Below are 21,736 nucleotides of genomic sequence, written 5' to 3'. Positions count from 1 at the left end.
GCTCGCGGCCGCCATGCGTGCCTGGTTGCGAACATAAAAACCACTTGGGGCGATTAAAAATAAACAATAATTGGGGCGGCCATTCACGCATGTAGACTCATTAAAACAATTAAATCTTGATTGAACAGAAATTATAGCTGTCGATTCTTAAACATAATGCGATGGTACGCTCCTTCGATTCTGCCCCGAAAAGATTAACGTTGCTTTTAATAAGAAACAATTATTTACGTATGTGTGTCTTCATCCCACGCTCAAGTAGTCCGCTTAATTTTGGGCTACGTGTAATTATCAAAAATTATAGATGACGGTTTTTTTCCGGTTATTATTTCGAGTTTTTATAACGTAAGCTAATCATAAATAATTATTATCGGCTGGTTTCTTGCTTTTTATAGTAAGTGTTTATGACTCAAAATAATTTTGAATATAAAGTATATATAATTTAAATTTTGAAATAAAATATCACTTGACTATGGAGGTCGTATATTTAGTTAGTAACAATATATCACGAATACGACTCTGCTTCTCTAAAAAGATAGATTACACGGTGTCGCTCACACAAATATACATATTGAATCGAGACACAAGGAGTCAACATATCACAAGTAGTATATAAACACATGCCATAGAATTCAATCCTAGCCTTCCGAAACGACATCGATGTACAATATTAGATTTAAATAAATTTATCTGTAACGAATCAAATGGATGAGATTAATGCTATGATGTTCACAATTAATACTTAATGTGTATACACTTGGATCGGGTACACCCATTAAGGGGGTAACCGATCCAAGCGGGCTTGCATTTATGCAAGCTTTATCCCATCCACCAAGTTTATTATTTGTTAATGAATGAATGAAATGATAGTTGAGAGACAAATAAATTAATATTGGTACCCATATTTTCTAAAAAAAGGAAATAATGATATCCTGGCGCAATTCAGCAGCAAACTTTAAGAAACTCTTTGCATAGAACATTATGTAACGTAACATGATTGAAGAGTCAAGTGCAGGAACTACGGCCTTCAGCGCTATCCGAAGTACAGCAGTGTAAACACACTAAATTTGCCAAAAACCCAATGACTTTAATTAGTTTCCAGGATTAACACCCTGTGCTTGAAGGTCTGCAGATTTTATAGGTGCTTCAGCAACGAGGCAGAGTTATTACCCAAGTGCGCAGGACATATTATAGTGCACAAGTGTGTGCACAAACAAAGATGCATTATCTATTACCTAACTCTCATAATCCGATGGGACGGCAATCCGACACAACCAGAAATAGTTCAGGCGTAGGGCCAAAGACTTTACGTGCTTTCCGAGGCACGAGAGTGTACACACTTCCAACTTCCAGACTTCGGGCTGCTGCAGGGAATTTTCGATAAACAAAACCCAATAATTTCTTTTTATTGGCCCGACCTAGGATGTAAACACAGGACCTCGCCTGCGGCCTTATATCTAGCCACTAGACCAACGATGCAGTCATGTAAGATATATTAAACCGCTACTTTATGTTGACGTTGGCTAAGTAATTATTATTATTGTTTTAATGCGGTATTTCATTGCAATTCCATTTTATGGATTATAATTTATACTGAAAGATCACCTTCACCGTCGAATTCAGTATGTCTTTCTTGTCGTATTCTCGCATTGATTCTATTTGACATATGAATGACTCGACAACAACTAGTCGGTTGGGTCAAGTTCATAAAGTTTCGTAGACGTATATAACATTCATTATATACTTTATTATAAATATATACATGTTGTAATTTTTACCTGTTACTTATATCATAAATGCGAATGTTTGTATATTTGGAGGTTAAATATATAATCCGAATGAAACTTAATACTTTAATGTAGCAATATTTATTATTATATAAATATTTTAAATTCATATAAATGTAATTATAAAAAGTCTTACATACCGAATACAATTTAATTATATATTTGTCGTTAGATAATTACATGTTCGGATGCTGCGAGATGGTACAAAATCACCTATATGTTACTATGGAAATCAGGTAATTATTTTAATTATAGCGGGACTCTTAAATTGGATCATCAAGAACGATCGACAAGATTATAAGGAACGATTATACATAATTGTTGTTTAATTTTTAGCAATCCAGTTTCGGACATAAAATATTTGGACACTTAATAACCGATTAAGCAGATCATTGTATAAAAAAGTGTGTATTAAATTTATAATTTAATTAATTATTTATAAAAATATATATAAATTAAATATAAAAAATATATTAAAATTATATTAGATTTATTTAACTGATATTTTATGGTATGACATGAATAATGAAATAAAATCGTAGTTGTTGTTACTACATAATTTTAACGCTAAGAATCATTACAATACTTTGATGATGTCGAAGAAAAAAATAATTATTATTTACTTATTAATTTATTTTAAAAATAATATTGAATAAGACATAATTTTATTGTTACCTTTAAATTTGTATTCAATACTTAAGACTGGTCTTTGTAATCCAAGAGCATCACTAACTCAAAAGATGCAGATCCGAGGACCAATGTAATAAATAAAGATAACAAAAATCGTAAGCTTGAAACGTATTACCTAATAAATATGTTTTTAATTGCAAAATATTTATTTTATTACTACTTTATAAATTGTAAGTGGCCAAGGAAATGGAATAGCATTTTATATGAAACGTTCCAACCACGAAGCCACTGCAAAAGCAACATCATTACGATCTCCATACATATTTACATCTTATGATATTTTTAATTCAATTTTCCCCGCGAAAGTTCGGAACCTACTCCGTTGAGTGTCGAAAGCTATCCAATTTGCGTAATACTGCCAAAATATCTCATTTCTACGCTCACTGCAAATGTACGATACTAAAAGACCTATCGAATATAATCTTCTCTCTAAAAAAACATCTTTTAGGATAGCGATAAAGTCGCAATTTGGATGGTTCGGTTAATACGTATGCCGTATGAAAATAAATCTCAAATGGAGTTTTGGCAATTCCATAATGCGAAAGTGGTCTGTTCAAGCTTTTGACTCTATGAAAAAAACGCGATACTCGGTAAACGATAGAAAAAAGGGGGAGTATTTATATTTTTCATAGAGTTTTTATTTACGGTTCGATAAATATGCGTAAAGCGATATTTAGAGCATCGGCACTTTGCCGATTAGTACAGTAATGGGAACACGGCTTTGCAGGAATTACGGCGCTTTGTAGATCTGCGGCAACCCTTTCGGCTTTGAGGCTTAAAATTATTTCAGAAACTCGATATAAGTGAATTAATATCATTGCGATTACTTTTAGAATGGCTATTACATTTAAAATCGTTTCTTTGAATACGATATTTTTTTATTTATTTATAGGCTTCGTTAATAACAAAGCGTATGTTTCACAATACAAATTATAAATGTTATTATAATAATTTGCATATTCTTAGAATGACATTGGAATGACTTAATAACACATTATAATATATTTTTATAATCCATAATTATATATATAATTATATGTCTATACGTAACGCACATCTTAAACTAGATAAATTGTAAGTTGTAGGAATCCTTTGTTTTGTAGTAAGACACACTGATTTTGGAAAACTTTAACTTCAAGGGGGAGCTGTCTTTCAATCGAACCAACTCATTCAATGTTAAGTTTTATATAAAACCAAATGAAAATGCCTACAGAGACGACATGGACTAGTGGTTAGAACACGTGACTTTAAGCGAAATGTTGCGAGTTTTCATCTCGTACTTGATGGTGAAGGTAAACATCGTGAGGAAACCGGACTTGAAACGCCGTGGCGGCGTGGAGGCCTTAGCCCAGCAGTGGAATTGCTTTTTATCCTGAAATCCATTTGACATTATACGCGCCACACAAAATATGCACTTATATATATATACTTTCTTCACGAAGTCGCGAGTTGTAATGCTACATATACTATAAACAAATAATTGAATAAAATTCTTAAATTAAATACATACATGACAAAGTGTACGGAAACTTCAGTTAACACGTCTTTATAATATAACTAGGTTACATAAAGGGTTACAAATCAGTTAAGAAAGTTTCTCCCTTATACCAACACTGCCCCTCAGCATGCGTCTCACGCACCTTGCTAATAAAGCGATGAATGAATTGCGGCTATAATAAACAACTACACCATGTTAGGGTACGCAACTGCAATATTAATTACCTATACCTTCATTATTGCTGTATGAAATATATTAATGTTTCATACTTATTTGAAATATAGATATATATATTTATTTGAATTATATAAAAAACCGAGATGGCCCAAAAAGTCTAGATGGCCCAGTTGTAAGAACGCGTGAATCTTATCGTGGTTTCAAGCCCGGGCAAGCACCACTGAATTCTCATGTGCTTAATTTGTTATTATAATTTATCGCGTGCTTGACGGTGAAGGAAAACATCGTGAGGAAACCTGCATGTGTCGAATTTCACTTAAAATCTGTCACATGTGTATTCCACCAACCTTGGAGCAGCGTGATGGAATAAGCTCCAAACCTTCTCCTAACTATATAACTGTATATCAGAGTGCTATTCTCTTAGAACTCACATTATTTCAACCACGAAATTTTGGTAACTGACTTATGGTAATAACCTATTTTAATGCGTAATGTTATAATTATTATGGTGAATGTCTCATATCACTTTCTGAAATATATAAAGCCTCAATGATCAATCAATCAATAGCAATTTCGAGAATGATGGCAATTGACAGTGTAAGAAGTTGTTTAAATAATAACAGTTTCAGTGAATATCTTCAAAGGTAACCACTTAGCTTCAGATAGCCATTTTGCTCATCTGTCTTCCAAACACAAATAAAAAACAATAATAACCGAATATGTCTGTTTAACCAAAATAATAAATTGAATACAGTAATGTACAATGTAAAATGGCTAACAATTTTAAGGGAATAATATTGAATTAGTGAACATCTAGAAAAGAACGGTTAGTTATTTTGTTAGTTTTGTGATTATAAATAAAAACACCATATGTCCAGTCCAGGGTTAATTCCGCCCCACACTCACTATGAACGATGACCCCTTTATTACTTATTAAGCAGCTTCTGCCGGACTTGCCCTCGCACCGCGTTATTTATGTCGTCTAATAATAATTTGTATTAAATCACGGACATTTCCCGCTGGACAAACGGGATTTGTTAACTTTTGTTGTCGAACCTTACCGACTTGCGGAAAAACGTACTCAAACTAAAAAAAGTACACAAAAAACAAGTCTACCCTCGTGTTATGTTTTTGGATTGCAACAATTTTATTGCACTAGCTATCGTATTACCTAACTTCAAATAGTGTTTCTCTCATAAAGAACGACAAGACGAATAAATGTTCGAAGTTTATTATTTTACTGTCAAATAATATTGCGTGTGATATTTGCTAAATTAAATTAAATGCGATTAATATTTTTCAGTTTATTAATGTACAAAAACTTATAATCGGATAAAAGTTTTTATTTGAATAGTAGATACTTATCAAAATGTTTTTCATAGTCTTTGTACGGTAAACTTTTTTAAAAATCACATGACACTTTTAAAATTTAACTGTCATAATGGAACGACGTTTGCAGAAATAATAGCGCCCAAATGACGAATTTCCCATTATTAAGTCACGGTAACGTGCCAACCTTATAGCTGTATTCGTCTTCAATCAAAAACATTGTAAAAATGCGATCAAATTAAGGTTTAAAGCTTAATTTTCTTTTAAATTGCATTTTGCTCTTCTGCACGTTACCATAAAATTTTACCATGTTGAAATAAAATCATATCTAGTATATTTTTCATAATTTTACTTATTTTTTATTTAGTTAACCAAAAATAATTTCAACTACGTATTTGAGATGGACGCCAAAAATATGTGTCTCGGAGTAATTAAAGGAAATTGGGTATTAAATTATTTAATGTTGTCCCGATAAACAAGTTCGAAACACCCTAAAAATAATCTACAACGTTCGGTCAACGAACGGTACAAGACATGACACGGCGAAGTGTAAATCTCATGCCCTTATCTGTTCCCAATTCGCATACATTACGCGTTGAAGACTCTGCGGGCGACAACATTTGCATTTTAAGCACCGGCCGGTAATTATTAGTGCCTTTAATTATTTGCCCGGTCAGGGCGATGATGCGTGAGGAATGAGCTGCAATTTGTTTTTGTAATCTAAATTACAGGGAAAAGAAATTATGCGTTCAGATTGCACTTATGCGGGCTTATTGATGGACTAAAAGTGGTTACAATTATTATTTATATTAGCTTAATAATACGTATATTTATATGATAATAGTAGAAAAACATTATATAATATTATTATATAATTGCTACATTTTAAAACTTTGAATAATATTCATGTAAAGATATATATAGGTATATACGGGACAACCCATAGTCATAAATATTCAGTGAGTACATAAAAAGGTTTTGCAAAAACATAATTCAAGCATTGCTTGTACAACTTTCAGCACCTCGCCGCGCAGGCGTCAATTTAATTTTTAATTATGGAACTGCCTAACGAACACCTCTGAGTGCTTAGAATAGAAAAGACTTATGAAAGGAAATAATTTTTAATTTGAGTCTTGTGCTTATGGTAATAATAGCTACTTTTCTTAGATCGAAATGAAGTACAAGCTCTTTAAAAGAGCTCGAATTAGCATCTTGAACTACCAAGCCTGTCGGCGGTCATCGAGCTTCAACTTTTGTAATGAGGTATGACTTCTATCCATAGCGTTTAACGTTCCTTTATTTATAGTTTACTTATGGTCACGTTTTTTTTATATTTGGAGATTTAAACGATATTTTACATGTATGACGTACTTGTATGACTTATCTTAATTCATCAATCTAAGCATTAACATTTTAATATATTAACTTAAATATTTATATGTTATAAAACAGTAAACTTACCAAATTACCAATATTAGTATCTATGTTAAGTAAGATTGAAATTATAATTCTTATTATACTTAAAGCATGTTTCGTTGACTTATTTAACTTGGGTTTTTTTCATATATTCAATGACGATACTTAGTCATAGTTATGCCACAAGTTGTAATCCACCGTTCAACGCAAGCTCCGCATCATTACAAATACGAACATCATCGAACACAGTACGTAAATGAAAACTCGCCTCATCACGTTCAAAATTGAAATCCTTCGTTCCCTCACTAATGTCGGCCGCACTCGTACTATGCTTTTGTCTTATTGTATTATTGCCCGAGCTACGATTATACGAATTATATTTAATTCCGATCCATCTCTATAGTAATAAGTACCGTTTATGCTGCCCTAGTACATTATATGAAAAACCAATTAGCCTTAAAATCGGATCTTTGTTATGAAAACGAAAGAATGATTAGCCATTGTGTGGTATTCTTCCTTAAATTAGTTCCATCTTAAACTGGATCCAACAATGCATACAACACCGTGCGTGATAATTACAGATAATGACACTGTTAAGTGCTCGCAGTGAAACGTTTTGTGCAAATGATATGCACGAAAATATATTTTGTCGATAACAGATCGAGTTATGGGTATAGTACCAACTCGGCCCTAAATTAGCGCAAGTAAAGCCGACCATTAACGGCAATAAATGTGGTTACGCAATACGACAGATGTCTCGCTGAGGGATTTTTATTAGAAACGTGATGACCGTATTCGTGCCGAAATCAAAGAAGGTCCAGAACATTGCCGCGAACGTACGTGATCGCCACGACACCTTCCGGCCGGTGTGAAAAATTATTATTTTTTGATCACTTCATAACCCAATCTGTAACGTGTAATTGCCCGTTTAGCGGTTTTAACTCCGACGAAAAGATAATTTCTCGGTTTCTTCCCACCCTTTGTGACGGTTAAACCGATTTCCTGCCGTGCTACGTGAAAATTTAACCGGCTTAATCCCCTATCGAGCTTTTAATGACATTTTCTCGGAATGTACACCACAATAAAACAACAAATATGACCGACGATGGTTAGCCGCAAATCATAGAAAGATTTGCTGCATTGATAAAAATAAACGACGGACAAGATTACGAAATCAATATGAAATTGCATTTCCTAATGTCAATTGTTAGTTACAGAGTGCAATAAAGTTCCAATAATCATGATATGAAATAATTCCTGGGCGATGTGGCCGTGCTGTGTGCGGCTCTTTCTTCTCGAAGGAGGTAGGTATTTCCCTCTCTGTCGTAGCCCGAGGATCGCACGGGGTATGATGAACTCGGTAATGATCCAATCAGAAGTGAAGTGCATCAAGTCTCGCCGCTGTGAGAATGCGGTTGAGGGTGCAAAAACTACGGGCACGGATTTAAATTAAACCGACCACTTGCTTTTGTTTTAAAACACCTTATCGTGAACTGCAACAATAGAACTAATTATAACTGAGATGGGTATTTAAATATCTGGCTTAAAGTCTGCGCTTTACTTTGCTCAATTTTATTATGTATAAGAAAAATGTGCTTAATTCACCGAAGATACATTTTTAATATTTTAAATTATTAACAACATTGCCGTGAAAGTTATTCCATAAAAATAAAAAATAAATGTCTCTCTGTTCGTATAGCACTCAATCACTAAGTGTGCGCTTTTAAAATAATTTTTGGAATTAAAAAATAAGTAATGGTCTCAAAACACTGGCTGTTACGTTTCTCCGATGGCTTGTAATTATTTTAAATGTCCCGCGTGCGCCGGCGCAGGCGCGCTTCAGGCAATCCGCGCGTGATCGAGAACCCATATTGAACTTGCACAAAATTAGCCATTGTTTTGATTTTTATTTTAATTACATTCAGATTAAAAATATTTCAACAACTTACTTCACGAATCGTTTGTTTTTTTTCTGGAGAAGCAAAGTGGATAAGGCCACTTGTTAAGTTAACAATTGTAATTATAAAAATACAGAGCTTAGGAAAATACTTTAAGGACGATTCTATCCTAGAACCTATATTGCTTTGTTTTTCTAGGCTAGGGAATATAGACTGGAGCTATATTCTGTGCAGTGCCTACTGCGGGTTAGTATCCTATAATAGACAACTGTACTCAATACAGGTCAAGAGGACACCGTGTTTTTTTTTTGTGCATGTAAAAGTAATAACACCGGCAAATACACCATTTATAATATAGTTTAGCGCAATAGCAAAATCGTTAAGTACTTCAATAGTGATTCTTATCCGAAAAGCCTTCGACTAAGCCTACACAATACAATAAATACAACAAATACTATGATCTCACTCATCACTCTACTGGTGGTAGAGCTTTGTGCAAGCTCTTTTGGGTAGGTACCACCCACTCATCTGATATTTTACCGCAAAACAGCAGTACTTGGTATTGTCGTGTTCCGGTTTGAAGAGTGAGTGAGCCAGTGTGGTTACAGGCACAAGGAACATTACATCTTAGTTCCCAAGGTTGGTGGCGCATTGGTAATGTCGCTTACATCATGGTTAACATTTCTTACAATGCCAATGTCTATGGGCGTTGGTGACCACTTACCACAACTTTGTAGCTGCGTAGTAAATATGGCCAGATCTCGTTTTCTTTTGGGTTAACCTTTTTGCCTGACTTTTTTTAGAGGCAGAACAGGCAATTTTTGCCAATTTCTATCAAAATAGAAAATGAGATTAATGTAAGGGTTCTGTTTTTTTGAATACATAATATGCATATATAATAAATGGTACGAGCAAATTAAATTACATGCGTTATATTATAATAAACAACTAATTATGTATCCAATGGATTCGATTATAGTAGATGGATTCTTTCGGAACCTGACGAACGAGAAAATTAAAAATAATAATATTATATAAAAATATAAAGCATGAATATAAAACGTAATAGCAAATTAACACATTAGTATATATAAAACATTATTTGGAACTGATATACCTATAACATTATATAACTCTTCTAAGCAATGTTATGATAGAACATTTTGGAATGAAGGTCCATATGTCATTAAGTGACATCTGTATTTACAATTGTCAATGGTACCTATCTATCTCGTTTATTTTGCATTATATTAATAACAATATACATTTTAACAATAATGAGTACTCAAAAAGGAGATACTGCTAAGCAGTCCAACTAAAAAAATACATATTAATAGTAAACTATTGTACAGTTTGAAAAATAAAAAAACGTCTGTAACGTAGATTAAGCGAATTAGATTATTAGCTTTATTTAATTCTCACAATAAGCATTGTAATAATGAGAAGCATTCATTTTATTCTTGAACTATATATAGTTGGTATTTTCTTAAGCATGGAATATTTTATTTACCCACCTTAACTTATAACTTGTTTTTGCAATTAAGGTCCATAAATGGGCACTAAATTAATGATGTATCTATACAGTTAATGATGATTTATTTTATTAAATTCACCCCATTTTATTTCTGAGATGATATTTTTAAAGTACGCAGTTTTAAACAGTCCTTTCCCAAGAGCATTGCAATAGATTGAAAAGTTATTAGCAGCCTCTAAAATGTCTCATTACGCGGGTTGATGAATGCAAATGTATAAGATTTTCATCCGACACATGCAGATTTCCTTTCGATGTTTTCCTTCAACGCTAAGCACAGGTTGAAATATTATAAATACAAATTTAGCTTGTGAAAATTTAGTGGTGCGTGCTCCGGGTTGAACGCCCATTCATCGGTTTTCAGATATAATATCATTAAATAATATACATTTAATTGATTTAATGTAATTAAATATAAAACAAAAGATACATTTCTTATCTACTCCTTTTTAACAAAATTATAAACCAAAACCTACAAACAACAACGATATTTATCTAGACCTATGTAGAAAAATTAGAGATCGAATTCCTCACTTTTATGCAGAATTATGCAGAATTTTATTCAAATTTATGCAGAACATGACTTAAAACAGACACATGTCGCCAATTATCAAAAAATGCCTACTTATCGTATAAATAAGTAAAACAACCGAACTAACTTCTTATCTGTCTATACTTAGTGTTTTATCACATCTTTATCAATTTTAACACTATCACAGAACTCTTGTCTATCAAACTGGTTTGAAGTATTGTTTGAAGCGGCTCACTTCAAGTCGGTGTAAATTTAGCATAAACATAACCTATATTCAATATTTTTTTCTTAATTCAGTGATAACTGTTTTGCAATGACTTATAATTTTCATCAGTTAAGAATTCCAGAAGTGCAAGATGATGTAAGTACAAACATTAATATATTTTTTTATATTTCCAATGAACGCAACATTTTCTGTAAATAAAAAAAAAAAATATTTAAGTGTTTAAAAATCAATTACTTATTATTTTAAGCAATGATCGGCTAACTATTACTCGTACCCTTCAAACGGACATCTATTTAACAATATAACATCAATATTTTAAGAACCTACCGACATATAGAGTAAAATAGGCTTAATTAAACTATTAATTTAAAAAAAAAACGGTAGGATGATTTATCGCAAATTAAATAACTACTTATTGCGATAATATTTCTAAAGCTATCAGCTTTATATATAATAAATATTAAGATTAATTTCTGGAATTAAAATTATCTTCTAAAAAGAATGCCTTTTTTATCTAGGTCGAACGGTATAATATATTTTAAATAATTATTGTTAACTTAGCTACATTATGGAATTTGCCTAATTACACTGAAACTTTAATAAAAAATTAGCACATTTCTTCATTTATTAATGAAGTTGAATTACGTTTAACTTTACTACAAAAATATATACTACAAAAAGGATTTATTAATTTTTATAGCTTGGTGCTTGTTTGTTTTATCCAAATTTTGAAACGTTCCAATCCACCAATCCTAATATAAAAGTACAGCTTATAATATGACTTTTATACATGTAATAATTATATATATGAAACTCATATTATATATCTAACTGCCTCGTTGATCTAGTGGCTAGATATAAGGACGCAGACCCCGAGGTCCTGGGTTCGAATCCCAAGTGAAGCCAGTAAAAAGTGATTGGGTTTTTCTGTCGAAAATTATCAGTAGCAGCCCTTAGTCTGAAAAATGGAAGTGTGTACATTCGCGTGCCTCAGAAAGCACGTAAAGACGTTGGTCTTGCTCCTGACCTCTCGTGACCTGACCGGTCGTGACAGATTGCCGACCCATCCGATTATGAGAGTTAGAGAACAGAGTGCACCTGTGTTTGAGCACATACTTGTGCACTTTAATATGTCCTAATCTCTCTTGATTGGCTGCTGTGGCAGAAATCGGCCTGGAGGAAATTATATATAATATAATATTTTTTTCCATCCAAAAGCTGAACAAAACTGTTATGTATAGATCTCCAAAATATAAAATAACTAGTTTCCCGCGGCTTCACCCGCATATGAGAGGAGAGAGAAAAGCAAATAAAAGGTAATAGGGTAACTAACAAGATATCCTACGTCTTCATCTGTATGCTGTCAACGTGTATTCAAAATTTCAATATAATGAATTGAGTACCTAATTAAGACGTGGAAGATAATAAACAAGAAAACAAACTCACATTCGCATTTATACTGTTAGTAAGGATAAAATATATTTATGTTATAAGTCAGTTAATACGAATTACCATTTCGGCCATTGCTCTTGGTTATATATTATAATAGTAAATTGTATTGGATTGGATATATACTATACATAAGAGTAAATTATGCTCGATAGAGATTGAAAGATATTGTTTACTTATGTTTAAAAACACCTTAATTCTACACGTGTCGATTTGGAGAAGGTAACAAGTTAACAATTAAAATAAGCATACAGAAAAGATTGAGCATAAAGTACCTAAATTAATAAAAAGTATCCTTTAAATACATCGTTACTAAAAAGTAAGTGTAAAAGTTAAAAAGATAAATTTTAAAATAGTAAACAAAACAGTCCATTGGTTTCGCATTCAAACGCATTCGTTTTTGTCGACGTCTTCAAGAAGTGGTCAAGCACACCGGTAAAATAGTGAACGGTCGGTCACGGCCAAGGCCGAACAAGGTTTTAGATTTCATCGATCTTTAATCGAGAAATACATTTACAAAATAGTCTACCTCTTACTAAACAATATACCAGGAATTTATAACAAATTAAATAGCTGCTGAGTACACAAATAAATACACGGTTTTACAAATAATAACTACTTACGGTCGTCGTACACCGCGGAGAAGTTTGTGAAAGCAAAATGATGAATACCGTTTTACGTGAAATTGTTGCGAGGGCATCGGTTGAATCCAAACAACGAACGGTTTGTACCTAATTTACTTGTTATTTTCATTATTATATTATGTTGAAACTTATACATGAAGGATTTTCTGTATGTGTTTACTATATTTTTATAAAATGTATTGATGTAGTACTAGGCTAATATTAAGTTAACATGTAATTACAAAATCATATCTGTATTATTATTATTTATAACGATAATAGAAAACAAAATTATTTTTACAAATTTATATATTTTAAGAATTTAAGTGCATTAACTCTTCAAAAGATAAGATAAAACCATTTTACGCAGACAACAAAAGGTTCTGTCAAAACCAGTCTTTAATTTGTTACTGTATGAAATGCAACATATTTTTAAAAAACGAATTATAACTGATGTTTAAAATTTAATAATAATACATTCAAGAAATCTCCTAAATTTTTAACATTCCTCACAAACGGTACGACTTTGAAAACAAAATAAACTTGACATTGACACTGTCTGCAGATTGACATATCATAATAAATTTCTTTTCTTGTAAGTTTATCGTTATTTTTATTGAAACTAAAGTATTTTTACGATAAAATCTACAAATTTTTAATATTATAAAAATGGCAAAGAATTAAAGCGCCAAATGATAAAGTTTTATCGGAGAAACATAGATTGAGGTTATATTAAAAAGGTACTTACAATATTGCAAACGACAGCAGTAAATGTTGTTTATTTTTTGGTTAACTATATATATTACTTTAGTGTATCGTGTTTACTTGTTACAAAATTGTTACACATGCTTAAAACTTGATATTTACTCTTATTGTACAAAGGAGTATCAACAAATCTGCTTAAGACATGAATGTAACGATATAAACGAAATTCCAAGAATAACTCATATAAAAGAACTAGATAATGAAGAAATGGCAAATCATTGGGCTTTAAACGGTTTATATCGACCGAGAAGTGCATTAGCTCGTGCTTTATATGAGAAACAAAGAAATGACCGCCACCTGCAGGAGTTTGATCAACATGAGGTAAGAAAACTTATTATGATATCAAATACTAATATTATTATATCCTTGCAATGATAATCCAAAATATAATGATTGACTAATCGATAAAATTTACCATTTGTTTACTAAATAATCTGTAGGGGCACTTATACTATGTAATTATTAAACCATAATCTGTTCTCGGATACAAATTTATTTGAACACATATTAAATTATTTATATAAATCCTTCTTTATAAACATGTATTATTTTTGAGAATTCTTAGCCTTAGACATAATTTGTTTAAGCGTTATGAATATTATAGGTTCCTAAGGAAACCTTATGTTTATAAAAATTTGCAACATGTATGATATGAAAAATATAATGTTCATTAAAACTTTAACCAAAGTTACTTTGCTAAATCAAATAGTCACCTTACAATAAATATAACTCAACTTGCCCATACCTACCCTTTTTAAAGGACTAGCCATTTTCAACAGATATTACAGTTAACAAAGTTTATGCGCAAACATAAATACACTCTCAAAATTCATGCAAAAAATAACAATTCTTAATACACTTATCTTTTATTTTATTAATTTAAATTACTTATATAAATTGAAAATTAACTATATTTTATAATTTTCTTTAAGATAGCAACAAAATAAATAAAAAAGAAATAAGAAAAAATACACATATTTATGCTTTGTATAATATGATCTGTGCCATATTTGCACAGATCATTCAATTTTAATCGGAGATAATCTTATTTTATAACCCTGTATTACCATGTTCTAAAAAATTAAAAAAATTAAATTAATACAAAAAATAAAGTATGAATTATCCTTAAACAATGACTCATTAAATATTGCTCAAATACATTAATTAAATACTGACAACTATTGAGATTTAGATAGTTATTTCCTAATTCTTTTAAAAAAATATATATTTAGTAAAAGCTAAAAAATTAAAATATTTACTTAATTATATTTAAAAAAATAACTACTTTAATCCATATATTAAAAAGTTTTACAAAACACTTATTATGAAATACATTAAATAAATTTATATTAAAATTATATTTATTTTAACTTAAATAAAACATTTTAGTTTAAATATTGAATTTGTTTTATTAATGCTTAAATATAATTTATGTAATATTTATATATTTCACATGTTTAGTCTATGTTTTACCTCATTTAAATTTCTCCAAAAAAGTAGAAATTGATATATTGCTGCTACTCATACCACATAAAATTTGACGAGGCAGTTGGCGTGGTTGGTAGATACTTACCTTAACACCGAAGGTTGTTGGTTCCATTTCCACAGGACAAACATTTGTGTGCATGAACATGTCTGTTTGTCCTGAGTCTGGGTGTACTTATCTATATAAGTATGTATTTACAAAAGAAAAGTAGTATATGGGATCAGATAGACGTGTGTGAATAATGTTCCAGGATATTATTATTAAAGTATGTAAATGAGAAATGAGTATAAAATGTATGTCTATAATGTCTTTCTAAACAACTTTTGTGTTTGAATTGAAATGTAACATTAGGGCTTAACTAACAAACAACTCATTGTTTGCTTTTGGCGCACAACAAATTATTATATATTGTTACTTTCATACATAATTATTATTGTTTGTTTTGATATATATTTTTAAGATAATTGTATGTTAGGTATGAGAAATATCAATGAAATATTATTAATATATATAATATAGGTTAAATTCAATTATATCAATTAATAATTAAAGTTAATTCATTCATCATTCATTTAAAGTGTATTAAATTCATATTCATTGTATGTTTGGGAAAAATATTGCCTTAATTTTAGTGAAATTGAAGTTGATTCATGTAGTTAAGTGAAATTATGTTGTGTTACTTAAATTATAACACTCATATATTTATGCTATCACATTAGAATGTCGAATATGAAAGTAACTCTTTTTTATATATATATTTTACGTTTTCGCTGCTAGTTTGCTAATTTTGTTAACTTGACATCTTGGAGAATGACGTAGTTACTTTAAAGTAAAAAACCAACCCAAACGAGGGAGATGAAATATTACAGGGAAATTATTACAATTTAAATATTTACCAATAGCACGATACCATAACTGATATCGATCACAAACGTCTATTACTATCTAAATTCACATAAAATCTAAAATTACTTACATCAATCCCTCATATAATAAAAAATATTATAAATGTGAAAGTAAGTTTGTTTGTTACATTTTCACGTCTTAACCGACGATCATGAAATTTCGCATACACATTGTCAGAGGCATAAAAAAGGGAAAAACATAGGTAGAACTATCACCTAGACACGCGGACAAAGTCGCTTGCCGAAACTATATACTAGCATAGTAAGCTAGAAAAAGAAAACAGGAAAACGTTAAATATATTATACAAGTTTCATATCGAATTAAAGTTTTTATAGTATTTAGAAGATAGTGGTTTTCAAAAGGATTATTTGCCTTAAAGTCCGAAACTCTTAACAATAATTAAGTCAATCTTATTTCAAACGGATTTTTCTTATTTCAAACGTTCAAACAATAAAAATACAACGATTACTAGACGTAATGGGTATTATCGAAACCATCATGCTTTTTTAATCCTCTCAGTATTATGTCGCAAATGTCTACATTAAATTATATTTTAAATCTTTTATAAGTATAGTTACTACAAACGGTGTGGAGAAAATATTGTCACTGAAACAGTCGAGACTCATGTCATGTATTAGTTTCATTTTAATAAATTAAAAAAAAAACACAAGTTTTAAAATTGGGTTGTTTTTTAGTTAACTTGTCGAATGTACACTGATTTCCGTGATTCCCTTTTTATTAAACACATCGAGGGTTGTCATACGGCGCTGTTTCATTTCAACGACCTGTTTAAAATACTTATCCTTAACGTACAATCAAATACACATTAACCACTAAAAATGAAAAATAATTATTTCTTTGCAAAACAATAAAAAACAACGATTAGTCTGCCTTTATACTTCATCATCGACGGGCTCAATAAAAATTATTAAAGAAAAGTAGTCAAAAGATAACTAGTTGCGTGATGAACTCTTCCAAAAAATAAATTTGCTTTTTTAGGTAATTTTTTATGGTTTCGTAAGATATATGTTAAAGTGCGATTTCTTGGAATATATTGCATATGCAACTGATATAGTTTAATGGTTTTATTAAAATAAATGAACTAGTTATGTTACATAAAAAATATATTTGTTACTTAGTGAAAGATATCCCTGTTTATTTCGATATGAAAACATGGTCGAGATGTGTTCTATTGATGAAAACACTTTCGCTTACAGCCATCATAGAACCGAACTCATATACGTAGCGTAGATACATGCAATCGGGACTCACGTGTGCTTCGGTAACGAGGATATATTTGCGTATGAAAAACACGAAATACCTCTGAATTGTGGAGGGAATAAGACATTCAACCCGCTCTCCTTCCCCCTCCACGAGCCCCCCGCGACCCTTTTAACTTTCATCTCTGTCGAGTGCTCGGTCCACATACTTTTGTTCTATTTGATCAATGTTATTAAAATGTCGCGGGCTTGCGGGATTACAAACATCTGACTATCGTATAAGCTGCTTCATAATAATGGGTGGCCGATATTATGACTAGTTCGCGACATTGTATCAACTCGAACATATTATAAATGTTCTTTGAGATCAATAATGCTGATAGTCTATAAACTGGGGATCTCTAAAGGATATTTATTACAATGATAAATTATGGTAATCTTTTTTATAAACGTTTAAATGATATCTACTGTATTTTGGAAACATTGGACTTAAGCTTTTTTTATTTTTATTTAAATTATGCATAACGCCAAGGCATCAATCGGCAACCGGCAATCGCATATAATAGGCTGACGTTGTTTTTTTTTTTATACAATGTGTATAAAATGCGAGAGCATTCACTACATCATGTAGTTCCATAAAAATACATACAGTAACAGTAACAGCCTGTTAATGTCCCACTGCTGGGCTAAGGCCTCCTCTCCATTTTGAGGAGAAGGTTTTGGAGCTTATTCCACCACGCTGCTCCAATGCGGATTGGTAGAATACACATGTGGCAGAATTTCAAGGAAATTAGACACATGCAGGTTTCCTCACGATGTTTTCCTTCACCGTCAAGCACGAGATGAATTATAAACACAAATTAAGCACATGAATATTCAGTGGTGCTTGCCCGGGTTTGAACCTACGATAATCGTTTAAGATTCACGCGTTCTTACCACTGGGCCATCTCGGCTTTTAAAAATACATGTATGTTCGTAAATCAGTGTCTTAAATTAAAAATCAGTTTAAAATTCTGAATTCAAATTTTTCCTCAAGTGCATATTTCGTACGCACAAACTCAGCCGCATCAGGCAATCTTCGCCATCAGACGTAATCACTGCTATCCATTCTGTTAAAACCACCCGGGGATAAATTAGTTAAGTAGACGTTTCCGTTAATCGTCGGTCGGTCGGTGCCGGGCGACCATTCTAAATGGTTTAATTTATACTTATGAACGAGGACGTTTTCGGTGTCATGCGAGGATGGGGTGATTGTGTTGTGATTGCTTGCGCTTCCTATGAAGGCATCCTTTACGAAACGATTCGGCCTCGCTAGAAGCCTATTAGACTCACTACACGCTCACTAGTTCAGCTTTCACAGTCTATAATGCTATCGATGTGATTCCTCGTGATAAATATGTCATATTCAATGGCATTTTTAATTCAAATAAGTTATACCTAAGAATGATCGTGCGACAGTCGTTTCTGAATTATTTCATTACTTAGAATAATGTTATATTCTATATTTTTATGTCATATTTATGAATGACGATTTAAAGTGCTTGTTAGATAGTAAGTATTATTTACTTAACCGATTTAATTACTATTTACAAAAGTAAAATGACAATCGAGAATACCTAAATACACAATATACAATAACTATAATATAATACAATTACAAGCTCCTTATTACTTTATTTACTTAATTAATAATTTTCAACACAATTTAGATGTTTTCAAAAACATTAAATTCAGTAGGTATTTAATTTTCTTAAAATATTATAAATTGTAAAGAGTAATGCCAGACTGAATCTAAGCTTTGTATTATCTTAGACTTTAAACTCCTCACTATCAGTATATAATCATATAACTAAGGTACATAAATATATAGGTACGTCAGTATTACATATCGCCTGTACAAGAGGCGCGATGTCCGCACACAACTAAGACACCTGAGTCGCACTGGGCGCATCGCTCACTGCAATCTGTACATTATTTCTCCATTGTTCGCGTAACGAGCCCCCTCGCCCCTCGGAACCTCCCGGCATCTCCCCGTTCCCGTCCCCCTTATTCCCACACCCTGCCCCGAGGCGGTGGGACCTCTCGCGCCTTTCTTTTATCATTCCTCTCTTTATTTCCGAATGCAAATAATCCTCCACACGTGTGAGAACCGAAACCATTGTTCTCGCTTCCACCCCCACGGGGGACCTTGGTGACGCAATCTTTTTCTTCAGCATTTACATAAATGTACACTATCTAAGAACTTATTACGTTACACATATAACGTGTTCGTGATGTGAGTAATATTAATTTTTATGTTATATTTTTTATGTTTGTATAATATGTTGTTTACGCCTACTTCTATATAACATTTTCAGATATCTTTTGTTTAAAATTTTACGTATACTCCTGTTGCTGTAACAGTTTTCGAAATATCAGAATCAAAGTTTCTCTTAAACTCGTTAAGATAACGTGGGAGTTATCAAACTTTTATCATAGTCGTAGGTAGATAGTGAGTTTCAGGAGCATTGATTCCTCTTAGATATTAAATTTGTTTTTAGTATGGTATCAATTATATAAGCCTATAAAATCAAATAGAAAAACTAAAATAACAACGAGTTTAAGTCTACGAGTATAAGAACTTTTTGAAAATAATAAGTTAAAACACTAATTTTTTTGATAAAGAACCAAATTACTGCTTACTAAATAGTAAGGTAAATTAAATTCTAGTGTATTCAATTTCTTATCTGATATCGGTTTGTTAAATCATCGCATTCGGATTAGCCAGGGTTATCACGAAGTTCAACGTAAGTGGAGGACAAACAGCTCGTTAAGCATCAGACGGAAGGGTGGAGCGCCTTGATTCACAAGAAAAACGCTAAGTGGGAAATCAATACGTATTAGGCGCGATATCGGACCGGCCACCCGTCACACTATGATGGATGAACGCAACCAAACTTTCCGCACTGAGTCTAATAATGACAATATACAAATTGACGTCCGCCGTTGCTTCCGAAACGCGATAGCGCACTGTCGCCACTCACATTATGTAAACAAACAGAAAAAAACTGATCGCTATCAATTTTCATAATAGAAATCTCAATTACGTTTATGTTTTTTGCGTCGCTCATCTATCATACTGCGTCCTAAACTATTGGTTCGATCCAATCGTCGTCGCCTCGAATAGCAGTGCCGCCTCCGTGACGTCCCCGGATACTATATTGGAAGAGATCGACAGGCGGGAGTCAGTCGCACCTCTACATATTGAAAGCTATTCGGAATTTGCAAATAAATACATGCATTCGACGCCGAACCTGCCTCGCCTAGCGCATCACTACTAGTTTTAAAATTGAATTCGCATTTGGTGTCTATCTCTTGAAAGCTATGGTTTTCGTTTACCAATATAGAAAACTGGATACAATTTAAATTCTGAATAAATATAATATGTAAAATAGTTATTATTAGATATCTTTCTATTAATTTTCGCTAAATAAGAATGATGATAGAAAGTATGCTTGTGAATGACCGACAATAGTGTAATAGACCTTCGATGAATTTTCTAGATCTTCTTTATAAAGTATCACCAAAACTTTTTTTAATCTTGAAACTTTTCACGGTTACCAGAGGCTTTGGCAAGTTACCTACTATTCGGTTCTTAACAAAATTAACGTACACTTGCCAAAACATCTCTTACCTTATAGTCTTACATGAGATTAAGTCGGAGTAGTTGAAAGCGTGGAGTATGGGGTGGTGTATTTATGTCACCTCGGGGACGCAAGCTCTCGCCCCTCCCAATTATACCGCAGTAAAAGTCATAAAAAGACACCCGAAGTTTTTACACGAAGCTAGAAGAGGCTCACGAAATTAAGAGGGGCGGCGAAATGTGAGATGAGCATGAATTTTTTATAAGACCAGATGATGGTAGCCCGTTTATGATGTCTTACGGCGGATAATGCTCGCGGTGCACGCGCCAGCTCGGCTCGCTGAATCATTGATGGACCCTTTATTGCTACCACAAACAATGTCAAATAATTAATTACCTGCCTTCGAAACGTTAATAACAACACGTTCTCATGCCTCTGGACTCAATCAAATGCCAAGGTTTTTTCATTTGACTGCGGCTGTATAATTATATTTTAATTACTCTTTACCATATAAGGTTTTGAAATCATTAATAAATACCTATCATTATTTTCAATGACAGCCAGTTATTAAGATTGTTTAATA

At 32.1% G+C, this 21,736-nt stretch overlaps 1 protein-coding gene across 4 annotated transcripts in view; it reads left to right on the top strand.

Moving 5' to 3' along the window:
• The first annotated feature begins 13,100 nt into the window (after positions 1-13,100).
• LOC126774412 (protein-L-histidine N-pros-methyltransferase) overlaps positions 13,101-21,736 on the top strand; it is a 47,460-nt gene continuing 38,824 nt past the window's right edge. The window contains exons 1-2 of one of the 4 annotated variants that reach the window (XM_050495930.1): positions 13,101-13,253; positions 14,036-14,239. In XM_050495930.1, coding sequence (XP_050351887.1) covers positions 13,191-13,253; positions 14,036-14,239 — 267 coding nt within the window. In that variant the 5' untranslated portion in view covers positions 13,101-13,190. The other 3 variants (XM_050495932.1, XM_050495931.1, XM_050495929.1) reach the window with 3 other exon arrangements.

Source organism: Nymphalis io, chromosome 16 (assembly GCF_905147045.1).
Source record: "Nymphalis io chromosome 16, ilAglIoxx1.1, whole genome shotgun sequence".
NCBI classification, from domain to species: Eukaryota; Metazoa; Arthropoda; class Insecta; order Lepidoptera; family Nymphalidae; genus Nymphalis; species Nymphalis io.
The sequence above is the reverse complement of the archived record's forward strand: the minus strand, read 5'-3'. Positions and strand labels throughout refer to the sequence as shown.